The sequence below is a fragment of the Camelina sativa genome, chromosome 1 (assembly GCF_030686135.1).
Source record: "Camelina sativa cultivar CO46 ecotype springtype chromosome 1, ASM3068613v1".
Classification (NCBI taxonomy): domain Eukaryota; kingdom Viridiplantae; phylum Streptophyta; class Magnoliopsida; order Brassicales; family Brassicaceae; genus Camelina; species Camelina sativa.
Window position 1 is genome coordinate 25,813,191 of NC_141880.1, and position 16,281 is coordinate 25,829,471.

A 16,281-nucleotide genomic window follows, 5' to 3' on the forward strand; every position below is an offset into this window, starting at 1 on the left:
ACATCCATTAACCGTAAATCCAAATTTTCTCTTATGGCCAGACTTATTAGATATCTAAAAGTCGTTGCATCCATCACAGGGGAGTATGTCTCCTCATAATCTATGCCGGGTCTTTGAGAGAATCCTTGTGCTACAAGCCGTGCTTTGTATCTCACTATCTCATTTTTCTCATTTCTCTTCCTTACAAAGACCCACTTGTGTCCAACTGGTTTAATGGTAGGTGTCGTCCTTAAGATCGGACCAAACACACTTCTCTTCTTTAAAGAGTTTAACTCCACATCAATGGCTTCTTTCCACTTAAGCCAATCTTTACTTTGAGTGCACTCTAATATGGATGTGGGTTCTTGATCCTCATTTATCTCAAGTGCTACCTTGTATATAAATATTTCATCAATGTCGACATTTTTCCGGTTCCATTTTATTCCAGACATTATGTAATTGATTGATACCTCATTGTTATCAATTCCTTCAGGTTCTTGAGGTTCAGCGTCCTGAACTTCACCTGGTACATTAATTATTTCCGTGGCCATGTCTGGTTTTTCTATAATTCCCTGAACCTCAGTTTGTTTTGCACCTTTAGACTTTCGAGGATTTTTATCTTTGGAACCTAACGGTCTACCTCGTTTCAAACGTGGTTTAGACTCTGTAGCAACTTGTTTATTGTGTTCCTTCTGAACATCAATACGTACTGGTGCATTGCAAGCTGGTATGTACGATTTTGTTACTCTCTTTGGGTCAGCAAAGGAATCTGGCAATTGATTAGCTAGCTGTTGTAAATGTATAATCTTTTGAACCTCTGCATCACATGCTAGAGTTCGAGGATCTTGCCAATTTAAGGATGTTTGATTCCATGTTAATTTCTTGACCAGCTTGTCGGTCTCACCACCTATCGTAGGGAATTCGGACTCAACGAATTGACAGTCCGCGTATCTGGCCTTAAATAGATCTTCTGTCAATGGCTCAAGATACTTTATAATGGTGGGAGACTCATATCCAACATATATTCCCATCCTCCTTTGAGGTCCCATCTTAGTTCTCTGTGGTGGAGCAACGGGTGGATAATCGGCACAACCAAATGTTTTGAGATGGGATAAGTCTGGCTCTTGACCCGATAATAGTTGGGATGGTGAATATATGTTTTCACTAGGTGGCCTGATGCGTATGAGTTCTGCTGCATGTAAGACCGCGTGTCCCCAAGCCGACACAGGAAGCTTCGATCTCATTAACAATGGTCGAGCTATTAATTATATACGTTTAATGAAGGATTCAGCTAATCCGTTTTGTGTATGGACATGTGCCACAGGATGTTCCACACTCACCCCCATGGACATACAGTAATCATTAAACGCTTGGGATGTAAATTCACCAGCATTATCTAAACGTATAGTCTTAAGTGGAAAGTCTGGAAAGTGTGCTCTTAATCTTATGATTTGAGCCAACAGTCTAGCAAATGCTAGGTTTCTTGTGGATAACAAGCAGACGTGAGACCATCTGGTTGATGCATCAATCATAAACATGAAATATCTAAACGACCCACATGGTGAGTGTATTGGTCCACATATATCACCTTGTATCCTTTCCAGAAAATGTAAAGTCTCTTTTGTGACTTTTACTGGTGACGGTCTTGTGATTAGTTTCCCTTGTGCACATGCTACACAATTGAGATTTTTAGGGAAAAACCTTTTTCTCTTTAAGATTGTGCCCATTCGAACTCTTAATCACTTTACGCATCATGTTCGAACCTGGATGGCCTAACCAGTCATGCCATAGAGTGAATTGTTCAGTGAACATCTTGTGCTTAGCCATGTTAGCTTCTATCATGTTTATCCTAGCATGGTATAAACCAGTGGCTAGTGCAGGTATAGTCTCTAGGACCTTCTTTTGGCCATTTACATTTTCTGTAATGTATAGGAATTCTTTAGTTCCTTCACCCTTGGTTTCAATGTGATAACCAGTTAATCTTATATCTTTAAAGCTCAATAAGTTTCTCTTAGAGCTGGGTGAGTATAAGGCATCACTTAGTTCAATGTGTGTGCCGTTAGGCAACAAAACGTGAGCCTGGCCGTAGCCTTCTATCATGTTGGCTATACCCGCAATTGTACTAACATTTGCACTTTTCATTTTAAGATTTATGAAATATCTTTTGTCTCTTAGTATAGTGTGGCTGGATCCACTGTCCACCACTAGTTCACTCATGTCCTTGGCCATTTCTATAAATAGGACATAATTTTGTATTTTAATAAGACAATTATAAAATAAAAACCATTGCATTTAAATTAAAATAATCATCCAATACAATAAAGGAAAATAAAGCATAAAAGCATTGAAATTAAACCACATTAAAACGAAAATCAATCATCCATATGAAGGCAATCGGAAGTCTCTAGCAAGTCGTCATTCTCATGATCGAAGTCTCCTTCATCATCGATGTACGCATAGTTGGCTTCCGGATTTTTCTTTAGAACTTCTTGGTATGCATCAATGAGGTGTTTGGGAGTTCTACAAGTCTTGGACCAGTGATTTGACATACCACATCTGTGGCAGACCGATTTGACCTTGGTATGTGGTTTAAAGGACATACGGCCCTAACCACCACGTCCGCGGCCTCCTCGGCCGGCCTGTCCGCCACGGCTGCCACGGCCACTACGTCCTCTGCCACCACGGCCTTGGCCGTAGTGTCTTTCTCTGTGGACGTAGTTGGTCTCATGGGGCACTTTTGGCTCCTTAGACTCCATTGTAGTTTTCTTTCCCAAATCAACCTTATTTTCTTCCGGTAATGGGGCTGTACCGGGAGGTCTCATAGCACTGTTCATCAGCAACAACTCATCATTCTGCTCAGCTAGCAGTAAACATTCAATGAGTGCCCCATAATCGGCAAAGCCTTGATGCCGATACTGTTGTTGAAGAACTCTGTTGTTAGGGCTGAAAGTAGACAAGGTCTTTTCTATCAGCTCCCTTTCAGTCACCTCTTTACCACATAACCTAAGGAGTGAGACAATCCTAAAAATCTCAGAGTTATACTCCTCCACGGATTTGTAATCCTGGATCCTTAGGTTTTTCCAATCGAACTCGGCCTTTGGAAGGAGCACCGTCTTTTGGTGCCCGTAACGGCGTCTAAGCTGTGTCCAAAGGGCGAGTGGATTGTCTATGAAGAGGTACTGGCTCTTGAGACTCTCCGCCATGTGATGGTGCATATGTTGGAGACACTTGTTCTTTTTCTTGTCAGTGCTCTCAACTTCCTCATCAATGCAACCAGCTAGGCCATTTGACCTTAGGTGGATTTCGGTGTCTTTCACCCATTCCAAGTAGTTCTTTCCAGAAGCTTGCAAGATGGGATAGTCTAGGCTTTTGAGGTTTGCCATCTGCATATAATATAGACAACCGATAGTTAGCATGCGATATTTGAGATCGAATCATGCAACAAATATTTATTCAGGTCATGCGGTATTTGAGACCGAAACATGCCTTGGGCCATGCGGTATTTGAGACCGAAACATGCCCTTGCCTATTATAGATTTCGTATGGTTTAAATTCATGCATGCAAAGACAACAAAATCAAATATGTATGCATGCAACAATTTCCTTATTTCTAGATAGGATTTCCTTTTTCTTAAGTTTCCTTTTAATCTAGGATTTAGTAAATATTGTTTTTAGTGTGTTTTAGATAATTACTAAATTAATTAGGAATTTATCCTAACCAATGTTTTAATTTCCGATTTCAAAAGTTTTAGTTTTAGAAAATTAACAATTTACTAAAAGCTTAATCGGATTCACCCTTTAACACAAGTTTATCAAATTCGGTTTTTGAGTTTTAACAATCCTAGAACATGATTCATGCAGCCGAAATTTACATGAACAAGTTATGCTTGAATAGATCCTATCTTTATACATGAACCGATTTCAATATGATGCATGAATGATCCGGTTTTTAATATCCTAGAACATCTTTAAACAACAGAATATTTCTAGGTTCTTATGCATCACAACAAGCAGCAAACAACCAAATTTAATTCATAATATAATTGGTTTTAATTCTCAAAGAATCTAACAACCTAAACACCAACCGATTTTTAAGTTTTAGGTTTTAGAGATCTTAAACTTTGTTGGTTGTGTACTTGTTTGTTTTAGGGTTCTGTATGAATAAGTCCAAATTCGGATCATAGGGTTTTAGGAGGGTTCGGCCATATCTTTACCTTTCACCGATTTGGATCTGACTGGATATGGACCAGGAGCTAACAGACCTCGGTTTTAACTCTCTCTCGCTCACGGACCACGAACAGGACCACAAACAGAACCACGAACCGGATCGCGAACAGAACCACGAACTGGATCACGAACATAACCACAAACTGGATCACGAACAGAACCACGAACTGGATCACGAACAGAACCACGAACTGGATCACGAACAGAACAACGAACTGCTTCCGCGAACAGAACAACGAACTGCTTCCGCGGATCACGAACAGCTTCCCACGAAACGCTTTGTACTTCTCTTGTCCGGAATCACGAACCACAAACACACGAACTCACCCCCGAACACGGACCACGAAACCTCGATCAAGTTGTCGATAGAAGCTTGATCACGAGCTTAAGGTATGCTCGTGAACAAGGGGATCTTTGAACAGAAAGGTGTTTGGTCTCGGATGGAAGCAAGAACGAAAGCGGTTTAGGGTTTGTGAAAGAGAGAAGAAGATCGGCGGCTGCCTTAGGGTTTTAGGGTTTGGGAAGTGGCGGCTGCTTTTAGGGTTTAGGGTTAGAGACTATCGTGCTGATAACGTGTTGTAAACTAGAGGATTTAGGGAGCGAAATCTCTTAGTCTTATTGATGAATGTCGAGGTTTACAAGTATATATAATAGGAGTACAAAGGCTAAAGCCCATAAGCCAATCGAGTACATAGAATAGGCCATGGGCCGTAAAGCAATAACATATGGGTCGTACATGCGCGGACCGTACATGGGCCGAACGGCCATGTCCTAACGGACTGTGAGCGGGCCGGTCTATAGAGTCAACAAGTGTTTTACAACAATATATATATTCTGAGATTGTGCAGATTAGGAAAGTACGTATTTTTTTCATTTATTTATTGTAATATACTAATATATATATATATATATATATATATATATATATATATATATATATATATACATGTACGATCTCTTTCTCAATATATCATTGGATTGGTTTATTAAACATACGTTATTTCAATACTCCAAGATTTGACCCATGCATATAAGTTATACTAATAATAATTAATGGGCGGCATATAGATACGTGAGTTTAAAAATTGATTTGTTTACGACCAAATCTGTCAGGTGACGTATGGAGGGCCCTTTGAGACGTTTACAGACAAAGGAAAATAGTAGTTGAATTGATCTTTTTTGATGCACGTTCAAAATTTGTAAGAACCATTCTCACGTCTTTTTTTTTGGGTCAAACTAGGTTTTATATTAATCTCTCACTCTCCACTAGAGGAGGAGTACATGTTCCAAAGAAAAGACATCAAAACCAAACCGGTTAAAAAGACCGCTGTTACCAGAGCTAGACGGAAAACATACAAGAAAAAGATAAGAGCAAACACAACATTTAATCCACTGAAGCGAAAGAGGGGTCCTTCAAGCTCGATGCCAAAAGTGCTAAAAAGTGAAATAAAGTCTTGGGAATTATAGAACACAAATAGTGATCTTATTATATCCAAGATTGAAGTCGCAACAAGTGTATATTTATCAATTGGATATTCGGTAGTAGACGCAAAAGTGACAATAAACTGGATAGCTGAGCCGGAAGATAAAATGAGCATCAAAGTGATTAAGACCTTCCAGACCAACCTCCTTGCAACCCACTTGACCCAAGTGGACATATTGAGAGGAGCACATACTCCATAAAGGAGAAATCAACCAGAATTACAAGTAAGATGGACAATAATAAGTTAGTTAATCCAATCTGCCACAAAGGAGTTAACATAGACTTCATATTACCAAGATTCAAAGTGAAATTTGGAAAGAGCATGCATACTGCAGTAAGGAGTCGCCAAAGGGCGAGAGTCTTGCCTCTTAAGGACATACACATAAAGTCCACGACAAAAGATAATTCTATCGGGCTCAAAGAATAGGAGGAGAGCTGGAGGTGATGAAAACCGAGAAAGCAGCTCCAAACTCTACTGCACAGGCATCAACCTGCAGAGCACACGACAGAGAGACAAGCAGAGGACTGGCAGAGGAGAACTGTGACACCATAGTTTGCAGAGAGGTTTAAAAGAATCAATTTGGTCACCTATGTCACCAAAGTGCACTTATCTTTTCGGTTAAGGGTCCTGAGAGAATTCCAGAGTTAAAGGTGCTTTAGCTGGAGTAGTTTCAAGATGGGTGACCTTCGGGGAAGTGATTGTCGGAACTGTGCGAGTGAAAACAAAACACAAGAAAAGATCATGTGGTGATTTGTAGGGACAATAAACAAGTCTTTAAAGCCTCCCAGATGTAGCAAACCGACTGTCAGATATGGATGGGCTCACGGGCCTAGTGAGAGGATGTGAGACCTATTAAAGAAAGTGCGTCCATGGACTGGGAGTGGACATAGGGCCCACTGAGAGGTGACGGTCCAAGTGATACCAGAGCTGAACCGAGCCAAGTGTGGAGTCGAGTGGATTCACACCGTCGGAGGTGACGGTCTTGGTGCGAAAGGAGGACTCTGCGATTTATTAGTGGGGGTGGATTGTGACACCCCGGTTTGCGGAGAGGTTTAAAAGAGTTGATTTGGGCCACCTATGTCACCAAAGTGCACTTATCTTTTCGGTCAAGGATCATGAGAGAACTCCAGAGTTAAACGTGCTTGAGTTGGAGTAGTTCTAGGATGGGTGACCTTCCGGGAAGTGATTGTCGGAACTATTCGAGTGAGGATAAAACATAGATAAAGATCATGTGGTGATTTGTAGGGACTCGTTGTGATATGTTAGTGGAGATGCATTGTGACACGCCAGTTTGTGGAGAGGTTTATAATAATTGATTTGGCCACCTATGTCATCAAAGTGCACTTATCTTTTTGGTCAAGAGTCCTGAGAGAATTTCAGAGTTAAGTGTGCTTGAGTTGGAGTAGTTACATGATGGGTGACCTTCCGGAAAGTGATTTTCTTAATTGTGCGAGTGAGAACAAAACACATGGAAAGATCATGTGGTGATTTTTAGGGATGGTAAACAGGTCTTTAAAGCATCCCAGATGTAGCAAATTGTCTGTCGAATATAGATGGACTCACATGTCTAGTGAAAGTACGTGATGTCCATTAAAGAAGGTGGGCCCATGGACTGGGAGTGGACATAGGACCCACTGAAAAGTGGCGGTCGGGGCATAGGGAACATCCATGTTGAAAGATTGATGGAGGAAGGGGTCGTGGCTTGATGAGACTGTGTTGGTGAGATGAGATTGGTTAAGAGTCACCGGAGATCTTAGGTAAGAAACCTGAGGAAGGAAAAAATTGGTGAAGGGAGGGAGCAAAGCGACAAGGAGATGCCAAACCTTTCGTGGGAAAATGGACTGGGAAACAGAGAGCAGCAGTCCCCAAATATGGGCTAGAGAGGAGTCCGATGGATCTGGGGGCTGTGGCGGATCCGGTGGTGGAGGCTGCTATGGTGGAAGCTTGTGTCCGTAGAAGGCGAACAAATCTGTCAGAAGAGGAGAAGAAGAGCTTCGGCCTACAACCTCAAGAGATCTGGAGCCTTCCACATCGAACGAAAGAGCCATAGCTGTCGATACAAAGAAGGTCAAAGAAAATCAAATTCAATGGAAAAACCCGAAAAAACCGGCAGAACACGTTTGAAAAAGCTTGAAGTATCACAAAGATAAACCCTACAATATAATTAACATAAAGATCCATGTAATATAAGGATCAATTACAAGTTTTAAAATAATCTGTTAAAATGGAAAAAAAAAAAAATTATCAATTAAAAAAAAGCTAAATATATATATTTTTTTGGTCAATAAAAAACCTTTATTTTATTATTGCAACATCAATTTTCTCATTAATTAGATATTAATGTAGAGAATGAAAGCTTATAATTATATATACAATATCTAATTACATAAATATAATAATTCAAGAAGTTAAAGCTATCAAAATTATAAGTAAAGAGAACGCATCAAACCTTTTTAAACAAATATTTAAAAGATAAAAGAAAGATTATTAAATAATTTAAAATTATATATATATGAAATAAAAAATAGGGTAATATTAGTAACTACCACTAGAATCAAAAAAAATTGAGAAAATACCATTGAGTCATAAAATTTTGTAAACTACCATTTTTTAATGATGTAAAAAAATCAAAATTGCCCTAAAAAAAAAGACAAAAGATGTATCAACATATTGTATTCTATGAAAAAATACATCATTTAATAAAAATAGCATATCATAGGAAAATTATACATGTATTATTTCTGACACAAAAGTCATGTATTTTGAAAAAATTACGTGTGATCTTAATAAATAACGTGTAATATAAAAATTATACATGTTACAAAAACAAAAAACGACAGAGATTCCAAAAATATTTGAGATTTGGTGAAATAAAAATGAAAATTTTTAGCTGTTGAAGTGAGAATGCACACATAAATATGCAGAGAGTTAGGATGACACTACTGTTGTTGACATGGAAGAGGTAAAGAATGTGGAGAATCAAGACCAGTTGGAGAATGAAAAGAGAGGAAGTGATGGTGGTGTTGGTTTTCATGATTGTAGTTCAAGGTTATTAAAGTTTTTGAATTAATGGTGAAAAACAGAGAAGAAAAAAGGCAAGAGATGAAGATGAACAGAAATGGAAGTTGTTGTATCCTTGTACCCAAAAAAAAAGGTATTATGGAAAAGATGAAGGCAAATATACTGTATAGTTTGACTACTATTTGATTAAACGATAGTTTCTTAGTTTCTCTTTAAAATTGTGATATCTAGTACATATACCCTAAAAAATATATTAAAAAAATATCTCCGGTGTAGCGCACGTTTAACCTAGTTTTCGATAACACTTGTTTTAAAAAACTACTTTTTTCTCAAACTGCGAGTCTTTTAAGACGTTAATTTGTTATTTGTGTGTTTGGGCGTGAAACATGGCAATCACATAGCTTTCTTCTTATATCTCTGGCACTCAAACTATTCCATTCCAACTCAGCCTCGCCTACTAGGAAACAATGTACGTGAGGATCTTTATAGCGAAAAAAATATCTGACCCCAAGTCTTAAAACTCAATTTTATTTTTGTATGATTGGGTTTATTAGGGTCATCGTCTTTATATATATATATATATAAAAGAATATTCGGCAATCACTATCTAAACAAAAAAAATCACCTCGGCAGAACTAGCTAGGTCGGCGATTCACTGCAAAGTTATCAAATGTGATAATTGGACTGATTCATGTACATACATATAAAGAAAGAGTTAAGAAACATGAGAAAAAGATGTGAACAATGTCTCTCTGAAACTTCAATTCCCAGTTGAGTTCCCCACTTCTTCTGTTCGACAAACAAAATCAGTTTGGTCTCGTGACCTTGACATATCCATTTTCATTGATAACGAATTGAGTGGTTACAATAAATATACCTGGAAGATATTTGATTCATTCAAATTCTTTTTTTTGTTAAATTAATAAATAAATAACGTCCGGCCCGGGGGCCTATAAATAAGAGAGATATCCACTCCCACTGAAAACACAAAATCAATCAGAGAGAAAGAGAGCTTCTGAGGCATACAAAAAGTAAAAACTGAACACCACAAAAAAATGCAAGTCACTGAAGAGAATTTGGAATTCCCAATTTTTTTTTTTTTTGTCAAGATTTTCAGACGAAACTTATCTGATTTTTTTTTTTTTTTTGGTTGTAATTTTGCTTCAGGGAAAATGGAAGTAAGAAGGTGTTGAAGCCGATGGATTCAGAGCAACTGAGAGAATACGGACATCGAATGGTTGATTTCATTGCCGATTATTACAAAACCATTGAAGACTTCCCTGTTCTTAGTCAAGTTCAGGTCACCCATTTCTTCTTTGTCTCCTTCTTCTTTCTTGAAACATATCAATTTGGTCTGGGTTTATTATGGGTTTTATTATATAGAACCTATTCGGATTATGAGAAGTTGGGCTTGTATAAAGTTTCGAAATTTATCGTTCCCAGGTGTTGTGAGAGACCTAACTTTCTTTTAAATTAGTTAAGACCAAATTCTAGTGGTACATTGTGGTTTGCGAGTAGCAAGTTTCTTCTTTTTGTGTGTTAAGAAGACCTCTCTGTTTTAATTTATTCACAATTGTTGGAATTTTTACTTTGTTGTGATGCAGCCTGGTTATCTTCATAAGCTTTTGCCTGATTCTGCACCAGACCACCCTGAAACTCTCGACCAAGTTCTTGATGGTGATGATTACATTATCTCTTGATATTTTTTTGAGCATTTTCTGATGAACATAATAGATACATACTAAGCCCCTGTTTTATGCAACCATCTTATTTGTGTTTTTTTCTTTTGGCAGATGTTCGCTCGAAGATCTTGCCTGGAGTTACGCATTGGCAAAGTCCGAGTTTCTTTGCTTATTACCCTTCTAACAGCAGTGTCGCCGGTTTCTTGGGTGAGATGTTGAGTGCTGGTCTTGGTATTGTTGGTTTTAGTTGGGTTACTTCTCCAGCTGCCACCGAGCTCGAGATGATCGTTCTTGATTGGCTCGCCAAACTGCTCAACCTACCCAAGGAGTTTATGTCCAAAGGTAATCACTTCAAAACAGTACAAAACTTGTTTGCTTGTATTATAATAAGACCTTAGACCTAATAATAAGTGTGACTTGATTGATAAATATATTGTAGGAAACGGAGGTGGAGTGATACAAGGGTCAGCTAGTGAAGCTGTTCTCGTTGTTCTGCTCGCAGCCCGCGATAAAGCCTTAAGAAGCGTTGGCAAAAACGCACTTGAGAAGCTCGTTGTCTACTCCTCTGACCAGACTCATTCAGCTTTACAGAAGGCTTGCCAGGTGCGTTTTGCATATTTTGAAATCAAAGAGTCTTTTGTAAAAAAGGAAACTAATTTTCGGCTGGTTTATTGTTGACAGATTGCTGGAATCCATCCGGAGAACTGCAGAGTGCTAGAAACCGATGCCTCTACAAATTACGCTCTGCGTCCAGAATTGTTTCAAGAAGCTGTTTCTCGGGATCTTGAAGCTGGACTGATTCCATTCTTTTTATGCGCTAATGTAAGAACTAGCCTATTGATTACTTACCCTCTTGACTTGAAGCATGTCCTCTGAAAACTTCATTTGTTATATTCCAGGTTGGAACCACTTCTTCAACCGCCGTTGATCCATTAGCTGCACTGGGAAAGATCGCTAACGTTAGTTATTTTCACATTTCCGAAATAGCTTCGTAGAAGAAACTTTTAAGGCATAGAAAGTACAACTGATGCTATTTCTCTTGCTTCATTTCTCAGAGCAATGAGATATGGTTTCACGTGGATGCAGCGTACGCTGGAAGTGCTTGTATATGTCCAGAGTACCGACAATACATCGACGGTGTGGAAACTGCAGATTCTTTTAACATGAATGCTCACAAATGGTTCCTCACTAATTTTGATTGTTCACTTCTTTGGGTAAAGGTATAGTATAGATCAGTACTCTTTCAATCTCAAATTCTTCTTTCTTTCTCTCTTTACGTACGTATATAAGAAAAAGATTAATATTTGGAAAACAGGATCAAGATTCTCTCACTGAAGCGCTTTCAACTAATCCAGAGTTTCTCAAAAACAAGGTAAGAAATATTTTGTTCTTCACCAAAAAAAAAAAGATTACTAGTCCTAATATAAACTTTATGTTTTTGGCCAGGCGTCTCAGGCAAACTTGGTTGTTGATTACAAAGACTGGCAAATCCCTCTCGGACGAAGATTCAGGTTCTTTGCTTTCGCAGAAAATCAAATTTGAGATTTCTTAAGACTAGCTGGATCTGCTTTACATTTGCATAGATACACACAATCTGAGTTTTGTTTTGTTTACTGACAGATCATTGAAACTATGGATGGTTTTACGACTCTATGGAGCTGAGACCTTGAAGAACTACATAAGAAACCATATCAAACTGGCTACAGTTTTCGAACAACTTGTCTCTCAAGATCCTAACTTTGAGGTAACTGTTACTCTGTTAGAAAAACTTATTCTGGAAAAAGATTCTTGCAAGAAGGTGAATAAGCGGATTATTCTCGTTTGCAGATTGTCACACCTCGAATCTTTTCTCTTGTCTGTTTCCGCATTGTGCCTGCAAAAAACGATGAAAAGAAGTGTAATAACCAAAACCGCAAACTCCTAGACGCAGTGAACTCTTCAGGGAAACTCTTCATTTCTCACACTGTAAGTGAATTGTCTTTCTTCTTCTTGTTCTTGTTCTTTCTAGATATTGTTGTTAATCAATTTATATATGTATCTGCTTTGCGTGAGTAAACAGGCTTTGTCGGGAAAAATCGTACTACGTTGCGCCATAGGAGCACCATTGACGGAGGAGAAGCACGTGAAGGAGACGTGGAAGGTTATTCAGGATGAAGCATCTTTCTTGCTTCACAAGTAAACATGATATGAAAAAACAAGAATAAAGCTGTTTTTGCCAACAAACGGAAGCTTTTCGGTTTGGTTTGGTTTAATTTGATTTGATAATAAAATAAAACAAGGTGCATGTCGGTACACTTTAGCACGGTGATCTTGTATGTACGTATATCTATTTGATTGTGGTTAATTTACGTAACTAATTATAATATAGAAGTTTGTATTTTGTTGTTAGAGCAAATCCAATGGTACACCAAATGTTGCTCTAACTCTATATTTGGTATAAAACCTAAAATACCATCTCTAATTGTGTTTCAATTTATTGCTCGAAAAATAGAGAAATGAATAGTGTTGCTCCAAACTATAAATTGCTCCCTCAATTTTGATATCTTCTGATTTTATATCTAAACAAAGTTATATAATTAATAGTTATATTTAAATAAATTTATATTAAAATCATCGTGATCAATGATTGTGGAAAATAAATTTATATTAAAATCATAGTTATTAATAATCACAGTTACTAAATTATATAATTAATAGTTACACTTAGATAACTTTAAATAACTTCGTAACTAGATTCTAAAGAAGAGTTATAGAGCGATATGAGCGATACTAGGGTTTTGAGTGAGGGTGAGGCTAGGGTTTTGAGTGGTGGAGATCAGGATGCTAGGATGGAGGAGGCTGGTGGGGGGAGCAGGCCGCCTGGAGACCCACCAGATGCACCAGGGTCGTGGGTTCAGAAGGTGACAGGAAGTTGTGGGGGAGGGATGTTGCGACCAGAGGATGTGTTGGATGATGACTTTGTTACAACAAGGGTGCGGTTGGAGTTTCCGAATGGTGTGGCTGGGGAACCGGTTGTCACTATCGGAGAGGATGTTTTGGAGGCGATGAATGGTTTGTGGAAGCAGTGTATGATTGTCAAGGTGCTCGGGCGATCTGTGCCGGTGGCTGTTCTACATCGACGCCTCCGTGAGTTATGGAAACCTAGTCGTGAGATGTTTGTTATGGATCTGCCCCATCAGTTCTTTATGGTTTGGTTTGAGTCTGAGGAAGATTACATGGCGGCTTTGACAGGAGGACCTTGGACGATATTTGGTAGTTATCTCTTAGTCCAAGCTTGGTCGCCGGATTTTGATCCACTAAGAGATAAGATCACCACTACGCCGGTGTGGGTTCGGTTATCTAATATCCCATTGAACTTTTATCATCGATCCATTTTGATGGCGATTGCCAAGGGTTTAGGGAAACCGCTTAAGGTTGATCTTATCACGTCGAATTTGGAAAGGGCGCGGTTTGCTCGGATTTGTGTGGAAGTAGACTTGAAGAATCCGCTCAAAGGGACAGTATTGATTAATGGTGAACGGTACTATGTTTCGTATGAGGGCCTTTCGACCATTTGCTCCTCATGTGGTTTGTATGGTCATTAAGTGCATAAGTGTCCGCAAGCAATTCAACAACGTACCCAAGAACGAGCGGAGGAACGGGAGTTGGAGCAGGTAATTTCTCCGACTGTACCACGTCCGGAGATAGTAGAAAGTCGGAATGAAGATACTTCGGTGGGGGATGGTTTTACTTTGGTCTGATATAACGGACGGCGGCCGGTTCACCTGAAAAATATTTCGGGAGTAGTTCCGGTGAGTGGGAATTTAAGGAAAGGAGTGAATATTCGGGAATCTCAAAGAAGGAAAGAATCTATAGATGTCCCGATCTCGAATAGTTTTGGGAGGTTAGTAGAAGATTTGGACAGCTCGGTGATTAGGGAAGATTCAAATTTGGAGGCTAATAAGGAAAATCGAAATACGTTGAATTTTGTGTCTCGTAAGAGGAGTAAGGCGCACGGAAAGCAGATGGTCTTTGGATCGCAGGACATTCACCAAATGGGCTTTCAGGGGAAGCGAGTTGGACAGGGTAAGGCCCATGAGAAACAAAAATAGAGATCGCAGCCCAAACATTTGAGGGGCCTAATCTTTGGCCCAATAGGGGTGATGCAGGTTTTTCTGCGAGTGGTAAACGTTTGCGGGTGGACACGGAGACTTCACAACTCAGCGCGATGTCAGTTGACCGGAGTACTGTGGCTGCCGTAGAAGGAGGAGATTCCGAGTCCAATGGACCAGTTGAGGAGATGCTGCTGATGATTGATGGTCAATCTAAAGAGTTAGTGGTGCTTGCGAATGAGGCGGAGGGAACGGTTTGACGTTTTTCCCCGGTGATTCTTATCTTCGATCAGATTCTACTCATGAATTGTTTATTCTGGAATTGCCAGAGGCGAACAAACCCAACTTTAGACGTTCGATCCGTTATATTTTGAAAAGATTTAATTCGGATTTGTTAGCAGTCTTTGAGACTCATGCTAGTGGGGATAAGGCAGGTAGGATTTGTCATGGTTTGGGTTTTGAAAATTCATTCCGGGTTGATGCAGTAGGCCAAAGTGGAGGTTTGTGGTTACTATGGCGAACTGGTATGGGGGATGTGGAGATAGTTAGTTCGTCGGATTAGTATATCTATGCAAGAGTGGTACAAGGGAAGAGGTGTTAAACCTTGTGGTGGTTTATGCAGCTCCATCTGCTAGTCGTCGAAGCGGTTTATGGGCTCAGCTTCAAGGTGAGCTTGCTGATATTGCAGGACCTCTAGTAATTGGTGGTGATTTCAATTCTATTGTTCGCATTGATGAGCGAACGGGTGGCAATGGGTGTCTTTCACAAGATTCTTTAGTTTTTGGAGAATGGATTAATGAGATATCGTTAATTGATATGGGTTTTTGGGGCAATCAATATACCTGGAGACGAGGGAAATTGGCTCAGACGTTTGTGGCTAAAAGATTGGATCGCATGTTGTGTTGCGCCCAAGCACGACTAAAGTGGCAGGAAGCTTCGGAAACACACCTGCCATTTCTCTCCTCAGATCATGCGCCATTATATCTTCAACTGTCACCGGTGGTTGGGGTTCTTAAACTTTGATAAACAAGCTTAAGAACCCAAAAAATTGCTAAACAAAATATGGTTTCTCCTACTGAGGAGTTAGTGTATTTATAGAAAAGTAGGAAACTAAACCGAAACAAACCAGATTAAAATAAGACAAATTAAAGAAAACCGGAACAAACCAGATTGGGTTGCAAAAATAACGCGTGATCGACCACATGATCAACCAATTGGCCAATCAAATTCCCAGAATGATCGACCAACTGGTCGATCGTCTGTTCAGTTGCTCAAGTCTAGGAGTCTGGTTAAGTCTGGCTCGAGTTGATCGACCAATTGGTCGATCGGTTGAAGTGCGAGGTCTGGTCAAGTCTAGTCCGTGTTTGATCGATCATTTGATCGACCATATGGTTGATCGTTCTGTCATGTGGCTCCAGTCTTCGTTGTGGTTGTATATACGTTCACTAAAACAGGTATAACTCTTTACACGCACATCCGGTTAGCCTGAAATCACCTCCATTGCAAAGATAACTAAATTTCCAATAGTATTGATGAAGAGCTCTGAAGCTAAATATGACAACCCATCCCGTGGACCCCACTATCCCACCACTAGCCGCCCCCACAGACCCCAAGCTAGCCTTGCAGGGCATCGATTTTAACCCCTCACTATGGATAGGAACTATTCATCCAAATCCACCAGTAGGTTATTTGTACGTCAGGCATTCCTCGAACCCTGGTACCCACCCTTTAACAACCTTCCCACAGGACTAATTGCCACCAATTGATTTGGATGTCCACAGTGAGGGATTAGGATCG

General features: G+C 39.5%; 2 protein-coding genes and 1 pseudogene across 3 annotated transcripts; 2 read left to right on the plus strand and 1 right to left on the minus strand.

Moving 5' to 3' along the window:
- Positions 1–5,462: 5,462 nt before the first annotated feature.
- LOC147950367 (uncharacterized) lies at positions 5,463–6,240 on the minus strand (annotated as a pseudogene).
- Positions 6,241–9,627: 3,387 nt separating this feature from the next.
- On the plus strand, positions 9,628–12,781 carry LOC104701856 (phenylacetaldehyde synthase). Of its 2 annotated transcripts, none has more exons than XM_010417623.2 (13): positions 9,628–9,768; positions 9,879–10,011; positions 10,316–10,388; positions 10,505–10,735; positions 10,833–10,996; positions 11,075–11,215; positions 11,293–11,352; positions 11,449–11,613; positions 11,709–11,765; positions 11,840–11,904; positions 12,014–12,137; positions 12,221–12,358; positions 12,453–12,781. In XM_010417623.2, coding segments are annotated over exons 1-13 (1,473 nt in total). In that variant the 5' UTR covers positions 9,628–9,766; the 3' UTR covers positions 12,573–12,781. The 2 variants fall into 2 exon arrangements, with proteins under 2 accessions (XP_010415925.2, XP_087318757.1); XM_087462631.1 differs by having other exon boundaries at positions 9,655–9,742.
- Positions 12,782–13,152: 371 nt separating this feature from the next.
- Positions 13,153–13,977, plus strand: LOC104710904 (uncharacterized). Its single transcript, XM_010427558.1, has one exon. The coding sequence runs from the start codon at positions 13,153–13,155 to the stop codon at positions 13,975–13,977; it is 825 nt and encodes a 274-aa protein (XP_010425860.1).
- The last annotated feature ends 2,304 nt before the right edge of the window (positions 13,978–16,281 follow it).

What these genes read in the sequence shown, in the direction of transcription:
- LOC104701856 (XM_010417623.2), top strand. An exon ending in GTTCACTTCTTTGGGTAAAG is followed by an intron (nt 11,614 to 11,708) that starts GTATAGTATAGA and finishes TTTGGAAAACAG; the next exon opens with GATCAAGATTCTCTCACTGA. An exon ending in AACTCTTCATTTCTCACACT is followed by an intron (nt 12,359 to 12,452) that starts GTAAGTGAATTG and finishes GTGAGTAAACAG; the next exon opens with GCTTTGTCGGGAAAAATCGT.
- LOC104710904 (XM_010427558.1), top strand. Translation starts at nt 13,153, where the DNA reads ATGAGCGATACTAGGGTTTTGAGTGAGGGTGAGGCTAGGGTTTTGAGT.